At 59.2% G+C, this 10,670-nt stretch overlaps 1 protein-coding gene across 1 annotated transcript; it reads right to left on the reverse strand.

The window, feature by feature from the left end:
- Positions 1 to 641: 641 nt before the first annotated feature.
- On the reverse strand, positions 642 to 1,043 carry NHLH1 (nescient helix-loop-helix 1). Its single transcript, XM_026487327.2, has one exon. The coding sequence runs from the start codon at positions 1,041 to 1,043 to the stop codon at positions 642 to 644; it is 402 nt and encodes a 133-aa protein (XP_026343112.1).
- Between the last annotated feature and the right edge of the window lie 9,627 nt (positions 1,044 to 10,670).

Genomic DNA, 10,670 nt, shown 5'->3' on the forward strand with positions numbered 1-10,670 from the left:
CTCAGAGGGGGCAAGGCACTCACTACCAAGTAAGATCCGAGGTCTGTCTGTGCGGAGCCTCAGGAAGGAGAGAGAAAACAGGAAGAATTTTTCCGTGATTCCCGGCTACTAAGACTCCCCTGGCAGGAGCTGTCTCAGGAGACCCCTGCCTGCCCACCCCCTCTGGCCCGCAGCTCTAGGCGGGATGTCTGAGAAGAAGCCCCCCTTCACCCCGAGCCCGGGCTTCCCCTTCCCCAGCCGATGCTTCTCCTTCCCTCGGACAGCAGAAGCTGGAAAGAGAATGGGAGACAGAGACAAGAGTCTGGGGTCTCCGAAAATTTGGTCGTAGGGGTAGAAGAGGCAGCAGCCTTCGAGAGAGCTAGGGGGACGGCTTAGGAACCCCAGCAAGGACTGTGCACCGACCACCCAGGCAAACATTTCTGACCAGCTGAGCCCCAACCACAAACGGTGGGAGGTACACGAGAATCGCCCTCGGGGGCCGGTCGGTAAGAGGAGGTCGGGCTCACGCCAGCCACCAGCCAGCCGGCACCTGCGGTGGGGGGGCACCCTGCCTGCCCCCGGGGCCTGCGGGACTCTGTGCCGGAGTGCAGGGGCGGGGAGGAGGGGCCGGGGGACCCCCGCGAGGCCGGAGACAGGCCGCGTCAGACGTCCAGCACGTGGTTCAGGTAGGAGATGTAGCAGATGGCCAGGCGCAGGATCTCGATCTTGGACAGCTTCTTGTCGGGGGGCAGCGTGGGCAGCAGCTTGCGCAGCTCGGCGAAGGCCAGGTTGAAGGCTTCCACGCGGATTCGCTCCCGCGTGGCGTGGGCCGTGCGGTACTTGGCCGTGGCCCGGCGCCGGCGCCGCCGCTCCTCTCGGCTCAGGTGCTGCGGGTCTTTCCGGCCGGGCTCTCCCGGCTCCAGGCCCCGGGCCTGGCCCCCTCCGGGACCCCCAGGCCCAGCCCCGTCGGGGCCCGCCCCGCCCCCACAGTCGCTGAAGCCTGACTCGGTCTCGGAGTGGGTGGGAGGCAGGTCCAGCTCCACCGTGTCTGAGTTGAGCATCATGATGGAAGCCCCCTGCCCTGTGAGATCAGGGTCCCCTCCCCACCCCTCCCTCTGGGAGCCTGCAAGCTGGTTGTGGGAGGGGCAGGAAGGGCCCGGGGGAGTGGGGTCTGCCACTGAGCTGAGGAGGTCAGAGCCACTTCAAGGTCCCATGGTCAGGGTTCCAGTCCCGAACCTGGAGGAGAGAAGGGGAAATTGGGGCGGAGGGAGGGATTAGGGGACAGCTCGGAAACGGGGAGGGCAAGAGGAAGGTCGGAGATGGGAGATGCGTGGGGAGCAGGGAGGTACTATAAGGGTCGGGGGAGAACAGCAGAAACATGGGGAGGGGTGGCTATCTGGGAGACACAGGCAGGTGGACAGGCATTCACGAGTAGGAGGAAAGATGGTGAGAAGGAAAGAGAACCTGGGAAAGGAGCAACAGGAAAGGAGGAGAGGAGGGGGCGCACTGGTGGGGGGGGGCAGGATATAACCCAGCGGGAGGATTAAAGACCTAAAACCAGACAGCTCCTAGAAGAAAACACGGGGGAAAGCTTTATGACATTGGACTTGGCAGTCAGTGATTTCTTGGATATAATGCCAAAGGGAAGGCAACAAAGCAAAAAAGGACAAATGGGACTGCGTCGAACTTGAAAATTTTGTAAGTCAAAGAGCACAATCAGAAGAGTGAAAAGGCAAGCTGGGGGAGAAAATACATGCAAATCATACAGCTGATGGGGGGGGGTGACTATCCAGAATATTATAAAGAACTCCGGCAACAACAAAACATCAGATCACTCAATTAAAAAATGGGCAAAGAACTTGAACAGACATTTCTCCAAAGATGACATGCAGATGGCCAACAGGCATGAAAAGATGCCCCACATCACTCATCATCAGAGAAAAGCAAATCAAAACCACAATAAGCTAAAACCTCACCCCCAGAGAAGACGGCTACTGTCAAAACAAAAACAACACAAAATAACAGGTGTTGGTGAGGATGTGGAGAAACTGAGTCCCTTGTGCCCTGTTGGTGTGTGGGTGGGATTGCAAAACGGTGCAACCATGAAAGAAAATCTAATGGAGGTGTCCTCCCCCCCAAATTAAAAATAGAACTACCAGATGATCTAGCACTCCCATTTCTGGGTGATAGGCCCCCAAAATTGAAATCAGGACCTCGAAGAGATCTCTGCACTCCCGTGTTCTCTGTAGCACTAGTCCCAGTAACGAACATATGGACACAAGCCAGACATGCGTGGACTGCTGGCCGGCTGAAGAAGTGGCACATACGGTCAGTGGAATATTATTTGGCCTTAAAAAGGAGGGAAATCTTATCACGTGCTGCAGCTTAGACGAAACTTGAGGACATTACACTAAAGGAAATAAGCCTGGCACAAAAAGTCCGATACTGTATGTAGCCAACTTTACGGAAACAGAAAGTACAGTGGCAGTTGCCAGGGCCTGGGGGAAGTGGGGGAAAGGGGACGTGTCGTTCAAAGGGCGTAGAGTTTCAGGTTTGAAAGATGAAGAACTTCTGGAGAGCCGTTTCACCGCGTGAGCATACTCCGCACTACTGACCTGTACACTTAAAATGGTGAATTTTGTGTTATGTGTTTTTTTAACCATAATAAAAAATATTTTATAATAATAAAAAGAAAAAAAAAAACTGAGCAAGACTGCAGTCCCTGCTTCAAGAGAGGTTGACTGAGACTTGAAAGCCTCCCCAGTCATGTCGGGAGAGCTACAAGCCTTGGTCTTGCCATCTCCTCCCTCCCAGGGCCCCTCTCCAGCCTTGCTGCCTCTCTGGGGGGAGGGGATACACACGCAGATCGCCCATTGTAGAGTGGACTGGGACATATGGGGCTCGGCACAGCTGCCCCTGCTCAGTCCCTGCCCCCCCCAGCATGACCCCTGCAGACACCCGATCCTACCGCCCTGTCCACTAGAGTGGGGGGGTGGTATCTCTTCTGACCACGATGGCCCTGCTCAGGACAAGGGCCTGCCTCTAGCTCAGTCCCCAACACCCTCAGCCAGGGGTGGGGGGGAGGCGGTACCATTCCCTGGCGTTTTTGGTGACTCCACAAAGAAGAAGAGGGAAAGGGATCATCATCAGCCTCCCACTCCGGAGTCCTCCCACAGCCCACCACCCGCCCAGATGTGGCCTGCAGGGGGGACATGGACAGCTTCTTGGGGACATCATTATGGGACTTGGCTAAGGTCGGGTTGTCCCTGGGACCAGAGGAGGTCAGGGTGAGGCAGGAGGGAAAGGTCTGGGAAAGGCTTGGCTTGGGAGGAGTGTTAAGGGGGAAGAGGGGGCCGCTCACTATGAGCTCAGCGGGACCGAACCACCAGAAACAGAAGCACTGAAGCTCCTTCCCTTTCTCACCAGCCTGGTTCTCCTGCCCGATGGACCTCCTCCCAGGAGTCAGGACCACCCCCCCCTTGCCCCACCGCACTGCAGGGAAGGCAGGCTCAGGGGTAGGTGACAAATAGTTACTAAGCGCTAGGGGGTGGCGGATGCAAGGGTCTCCACTTCTGATAGACACACACACACAACCATCACACAAAACAGAAGGGGGTCAGTGCTGAAATTTAGAAAGCACTCCACATGCCGGGCTCCAAAGGAACAAGAGGGGTGGCAAGAGCATGGGAGGCCCCGAAGTCAGCACCTTCCGGTACCTGGTTACTGCCCGGATTCCCCACCCCGGGCTTCAGAAGTTCAGCTGCGGGTTCCTCCAAGCACATCTGACACAGCCCCGTTCCTCCTCTGCCCCGTGCCTGTGGTCCTTCAGCCCTGACCACTCTGCCCTCCCCTGCCGTCCCCTCCGTATGCTCCCAGTCTGATCCCTGTGCCACCTCACCTGACCGGCCATCCTCCCCAGCCCCAGTCCTGGCAGTGGCTTCTATTTACCCCTGCAGTCCTCACCCCAAATCCACTTCTGGTCACAAAGTTCCAGGCTCCAAGGATGAGGGAGAGCAGCAATCCCAAGCATCTGGGGTAGGACCGCCAGCCCGACTTCTGCCATGCTCAACCCGATTGAGAACAGACAGGCACAAAGAGCCCAAGGGGAGGAATGGGGAAGAGGGAAGCGCAGGGACACAGGAGAGAGGATCTAGAGGGAGGCTCCGGGAGGGGACCTGAGGCAAAGTGCAACGGACACACCCACCCCTCCCCAGCCCACAGTTCTCCCTTTACCTAGGAAGACCCTGTGAGGGGATCCACGCTGGCAGGACAGGGGGCAGCGTTGACAGCCCCAGTCTCCTCTGGCTGCTCAGAGCTCATCCGTCTGCAAAGTTAGTGACCAGCTTTCTAGAGCTCTCGGGGACAGCAGTGTGGCGTGGCTGCACAGGCTCCAGGGCCGATGAGAGGGACACACATGGTGAGGATATAGGGCCCAGGTGGAGGAGGTGGGCTTGGCCAGGTACTGGGGCCAGGGGCACGCACGCACACACATAGACACACACACAAACATACACACCTGAGCTGGCCCAGCCCTATGTATATATATGGAGATACACACACACACCCCCAGCTCTCCATTGGCTGGCCCAGGCCCCCCCCTCATCAATATTAAACAGCCAGGCCAGGCAGCCATTGGCAGAGGGAACTGGGAACACCCCCCAGCCCACCTCCCGGGAGCTGGGGGTGGGGGCTGGCCCTGGGGGGGGCAGGGAGTAGGGGAGCAGGGACATCTGTTCTCCATGCATATTTCATAAGCAAGAAATGGAGAGCCGGGGGAAGGGGTGGGGCTGGGGCGAAAGCCAGGGCAGGATCACAGATGAACCCCCTCAGTCTTCCCCACCAGAGGCGGCAGGGACAGAGGCCCCCAGCATGCCAGGTTTAAGGGCCATGGTCCTATTCCGGGTCCCACTGTGACTTTGACAGCCCCTTCCCCTGTGTCCTTTCTCCTGGGAAGAAGGCTCTCCAAGGTACTAACAGGGAAATCTAGAAAAGTGCAAGTGGACAGCACTAAAACACACGAGAGGACCCCAGAGTTCTTGCCGTCACCGAGCTCTCATCCTTCATAAGGCTGGGGCCCAGCGGACCCCTGGGCAGGCTGCCTGGGACTCCGGTTCAGGCCCTGCCCTCGTCATCCTGGGACTCAGTCACCCCACACCCTCTATCCTGGCCCTCGTCCTCCCACCCACCTCGTCGCCAAGAGGAGTGAGGTCAGATTCCCGACCCAGAGCCCACGAGGAGTTTCTCTAAGCTGACCCACTGGGAATTAGGGGCCCCTGGGAGGAAAGGAAGGGCTAAAGGCGGAGGAAGGACGCGGGAGTAGGCAGGGCAACCTGGGCGGCTGGGCGTGTGCCCGGCAGCAAATGAGCAGTAGATACAGAACTAGATGCAGACAGACGTTGATTCCGTTCACGCGGGTAGCTCAGCGGCCTCCAGCCCGTGTGTGCACGTGTGTCTGAGCGTGCGCACGCGTGTGTGTGTGTGTCTGCTGCAGGGTGGCAGGAGCTGCGACCAAGGGAAGCACAGAGAGGCAGTGCGCTGGGTTTCTGTGTCTGGTTCTCTCTGCCACCTAACTGCTGGGTGTCTTCCTGGAGCCTTTGCGGGCAGCCGGATGCGCCACGCTGGGAGCCCTGCACAGACTGCGCTACCATGAAGCACCCCTGGCGGCTGTGTGATCTCGGACAAGTCACTTAACCTCTGGAGCCTCAGCCATCCTTTTCTGTAAAATGGGGTTGATTATAGCTGCTTCTTAGGTTGCCATGGAGATTGAGTTACTGCTTGAAGGGCCCAGACCTTCGTCGGAGCTCGCCCCCCCTGCAGGCTGTTGGAGGCATTTGCCATTTCCCTGCTGCTGATCAACCTTTTCTGGGCTTTCTCCAGGGTGAGGCATTCCCTAAGGAGAGTCCTATCATCCCTCCCCAAGGTCCCCCGCCCCTCCTCACCCCCAGGTCTGGGAGGTGCCGACTCCCACCTGGGCAGGCCCAGACAGGTGCCCGGGCGCCAGCAGATGGGCTGAGCTGGAGGGGAAAGGAGGCTTGGGGAGGGGGGCTGGGGGGCAGGGGATCAGGTGGCATCTCAGTTCTTGCATCATCATTGCCATGGTGCTGATTAAAAACCAATCTCCACCTAATGAGCCCCCAGCAACAGCAATTCTGCCTCCCCCACCCTCCTGCCCTCCACCCTGTCCAAGAAACTGGGAGACAGGGAGACCCAGGAGAGAGTGCCATGGGGAGAGGAGAGATGCCCACCAACGGGGGGTGGAGAGGAAGGGGAGACAGTGGGGGAGATGTGGGGACAGTGAGCACGCTGTCGGTGGGTAACAGACATGGGGCAGGCACAGGGAGATGGACGTGCAGGGGAGATAGAGAGAGGAGAGACACAAGAGAGGAACTGCCAGGATGGGGAGGCTCCGTGGAGACTCAGAGATGCAAGACGGGGGGGTGGGGGGGGCGACACACAGATATGGAGAGAAACGGGAATTCTGGGATGACACTGCCTGGTACTCGAGAGTCCTGGGGGACGCCCCAAGATAGGGTGGAGACACAGAGGAGGAGGCAGAGAGCCGGGGAACAGGGAGACAAGATTAACAGAACTCTAGGGATGAGGGACTGTGACCGGAGCTGGGAGGCCCGGATCCCAAAGGGGGAGACGTTGAGGGAAACAGAAGCAGAACCTAGAGAGACCCTAGAAGCAGAAGCGCCCCATGCCAGGGGTGGGGTGGGGAAGGCAGGGAGGAATGGGGTCCCTGTCCTCAGCTTCCATCCTTATAGGCTGTTTGGCTCTGAGGATTCAGTCCTGCGATTCCGCCCTTGGCGTACCCAGCCCGAGCTGTCCCCACAAACTGGGGTTTGATGGTGAGGGGGCTGGGAGGCTGCCCTAGGACCGCCTTCTTCTCTTATGCATCTATCACCCGGGGACCCTGGACTCTGGGGCCCTGGCCCCAATCCTCACTCAGGGATTCAATTTTTGTTCTTCAGGGGAGTAGCCAAGAAGAACACAAGCCTGTGCTCGAGAGGAGCCCGGACACGGAGCGGCGGCAAGAATGCGTCATTCTACTGACCTGGGAGCCAGTGGACCTGGGTCCAAGCCCTGGTGACCTTGGCCGGGTCATTAATCTTGACGGAGGCTATTTTGTCCCCTGTAAAATGGGGATCACGCTGCCTTCCTCATGGGGCGCTTGTCGCACAATGTGCGGGGGAGTGCTAGGCAAAGTGCTCACCCCAACCCCTGACATCCGTGCACGGTGATTTGAAGGTGGCAAGACCTTCACGCACGCATGTATTTGAGGTATTATGGTTGAGGGAGCAGGGAGAGCTCTGGGGTCAGCCCAGGCTGCCCGCAGCCCCGGCCTGAAGGGGCAGGAGACCACCCCCCACCCCGCGTCCCCCACCCCTGGGCTGTGTGAGGGTCTCTGCCTCAGTAAGAGCAGGAAGGGGGATGAGCACGGCCCTATGGCTTGTTGTCATTAGTGTGTATGCTATAGGTGTTCACCTTCTCAGATTGTCGCCATCTTTTCATGTCTACACATTCTTCATGGTGGATGGCTGGGGTGGGAGGTTGGAGCGTGGGGAGGACACGGGGGCTGGGGCCTAGTCCTTGAGGGTGGGGGGAGGGCCTGGAGGAGCTGGGAAGCAGTGGGTTTGGCAGGAGAGGGGGTGACATATGGGGGGAGCCCTGGGGACCCAACCAGGCAAGCGGCTGGCAGGGAGAGCAGACGGCGTTAACCCTCACTGTGCCACGCCGCCTGACCCTTTCCCGGGAGTGGCCCCTGCTGGCTGGGCTGTTATCCCGGAGAGACTGGTTCACGTTCTGGGTCACGGGAGCAAGGCAGGCAGGAGGAGCCCAGGCAGGGGCCTCAGTGTGGCCGGGAAGCTGCCGCACGCCTTGGACCTTCCTCCACCTCCTTGATTGCTCCCACGCTGGCTCTGTCTGTCTGTCTTTCTCCATCTCCCCTCCTGGTGCCTCTAGAAGGTGACAGCGGGTCTCCACTCTGGTGAACTACGCAATCTGTCACTCCCTCCGCTGCCAGCCCGGCTGGAAGCCCCCCTTTCCAGCGGCCGGCCCGGGCCCTCTCCCGCCCTGGCCCCCAGGCCTCTCTGCCTTTGTCTCCCGGGGCGGCCTCCTCTTTCTTCTTTCCTCTCCGCTCACCTCTCCGCAGCCCCAGCCCAGCTCCAATCTCATTAAGGCCTCCAACCACTGCCCCTCCAGCCTCCCCTCCTCCCTCCCCCATCCATCTGTCTTCCCTGCAGCTCTGCTCTTTGTGTCCACCCATCTGTCACCAGCAGCTCCGGGCCCACTCCCCTCCCAGCCACGCCCGCCGGCCTTCCCCCCCCCCCCACCCGCGGCTCCCGGGCTCCCCCGCTCCCGAGGCTCCCTTCCCTCTTCGGGCCCCAGGCTTCCCCACTTGCTGTTTCCCATACTAGTTTATTCTTTTCAGGATGCCCGCTTTCCTCTCCTTTTCCCCTTCTCTCCCTGCCCTTTCTCCAAGACCTCGCTTGAGGTGGTGTGGGCGGAAGGGGACCCCAGGGTCCTCTGGCAGGAGCCAGAGCCTGGAGGCTTACTTGCAGTTGCGTCATCTCCAGGTCTCCGGAGGTGGCCCCTGCGCTCCTGCCACTGTTTTCCCGACTAGGGGATGGGGCTCCGTCTGGCTGCCTGTCTCCCCCGCAGGACGGTGGGGGCCCCTGTACCTTCTGCGTGTATAGGAATAAAAATCAGACCTGAGGCCCATTTGAACCCCGACCGTTAAGGGGCTCTGCTTCCCAAGCTCAACTGCGGGGAGGCCTGTCAGGCTCTGTCTCAGGACAGGAGGCTGAGTCCCCGAGTAGCTTTGCAAGGGCTTTACCCTGCAATCCTACCCCACCACCACCCCCAGACTCCTAGGGTCCCAGGGTTACAGGACACTAAGTGCCTCTCAGGCCTCCGTCTCTGGAAGGAAAACTTCCTAACTACCTTAGAAAGTTCAAGAATTGATCAACTTTTTTTTTTTTTTTTAAGATTTTACTTATTTGAGAGAGAAAGAGAACATGGGGAGGGAGAGGGACAAGCAGACTTCATGCCGAGCTTGGAGCCAGACGGACAGGGGGCTCCATCTTATGACCCTGAGATCATGATCGGAGCCAAATCCAAGAGTCTGCGGCTTAACCGACGGAGCCGCCCAGGCGCCCCAAGAAGTGATCCACCTTTTACTTCCCCCTGCCCTGAGGAGTTTACTATGGAAGGGAGGCCACATGGAGGGCAGCTGTGAGAGCCAGCAGGGCCCCCAGAGAGCAGCCCCCTGTCTGACTCCACATCCTGCAGGCAACACAGGGCCCAGGGCCGGGATGCCCTTTCCAGAGCCATACAGCCCATTCATGGCACACAGACAATCTGGCCCTGAGCTCTTCCCACAACAACGGGCCCCGCCCAAAGCCAACCTTCCCTCCTCTGAGCTCAGGAAGTACTTAGTCCTAGCCCAGATTTTGCTTGGAGCACATGCCACCCTGCCTGTCCCATCCTGCCGTCTAGACTCTGGATCCTGGGTCTCTAAGGGAAGGCGCCGTGTCTCCTCGCAGCCTTTTATGATGCAGGACCGAGCGCCCTGCCCGCAGCCGTGCTCAGTAAATGTTTGTTATTGCCACGGCTGCCAGTGCAGATATAAGACATGTTCTAGTCTCAGCTCAGCTCTAATTTGCCGTGACCTTGGGCAAGCCACTCACTCCTCCGGGTGACTGTTTCCCCTGTTTATTGAAGGAGTTAGACCAGACGTACACTTTTTAAGGTCTTATCACATGGTTCCATGAAGAAACAGAGTCCTACTGAATACGGTGGGATCTTGGAACAGAGCACCAGACTTCAGATGAAAATACCCCCTCCCAGGATGTGTCTTTGAGAGCAGTGACCCAGGTGTGGCAAACACAAGAGTAGACCCTTCATTCCAAAAAGCGGGGGGAAAAACAGCAGCTGTCAGGAAAGCCCTCAGTGCTGAGACACAAGGGGGCTGCAAGAGGTTGAGATGGGTTGGATCCTGGGACAAGAGCAGTCAGCTATTCAAGCCCTGCATGGGTAGGAGTAGGGAGGGGAAGTGACACATCCCCGAGGGCACAGGGGTGAGTAAGGCCTGAGGCATGGGTAGGGGAGACAGGCTGAGGAGCTGGTCTGTGGCCCTAACCTGCTGCCAGCCAATTCTGTGAGGCCTCAGGGCACAGCAGGTGCCTGGGGAGGGCCAGACCAAGGTCTCAGAGAAGGGGCCCCTGAAGGGGTCAGCCGGGGATCCGTGCCCCTTCTACAGAGCTTGGCCTCCGCAAGAGCCATGGAAAGAGCCCATGATCTTTCTATTTGGGGTGGGTGGGTTGAGGTCGGGGTGGCATGGGAGACGGAAGACAAGCTGGTGTGGAGGAGGCTTCCCTAGGCTGAGGAGACTGGGCCCACAGCTTGTACTGGTGCCCACCCCGTTCAGCCCCCTCGCTGGTACCCAGCCACTTCCCTGCTTCCCGAAGCTGCCAGCAGGACGCGGGAGCTTACTGCCCTGTCCGCTGGGAGCCCCTGTTGGCCGGGGGAGGCGCAGAGTCGGCCCAGCCATGGTGGCAGCTGCGCCCGCCTCCGCCAGCACAGCGTGTGGGCCAGGAGGGGTGGGGGGTGGGGAGCAGGGTTCATTTCCACATCCCAGAACCCCAAACGTGCTCCTTGAGGGAACTCAGAGAGAAGCCTGCAGGAAA

This window comes from Ursus arctos, unplaced genomic scaffold, assembly GCF_023065955.2.
Source record: "Ursus arctos isolate Adak ecotype North America unplaced genomic scaffold, UrsArc2.0 scaffold_2, whole genome shotgun sequence".
In the NCBI taxonomy this organism is placed as follows: Eukaryota; Metazoa; Chordata; class Mammalia; order Carnivora; family Ursidae; genus Ursus; species Ursus arctos.

What these genes read in the sequence shown, in the direction of transcription:
- NHLH1 (XM_026487327.2), bottom strand. Translation starts at nt 1,043, where the DNA reads ATGATGCTCAACTCAGACACGGTGGAGCTGGACCTGCCTCCCACCCAC.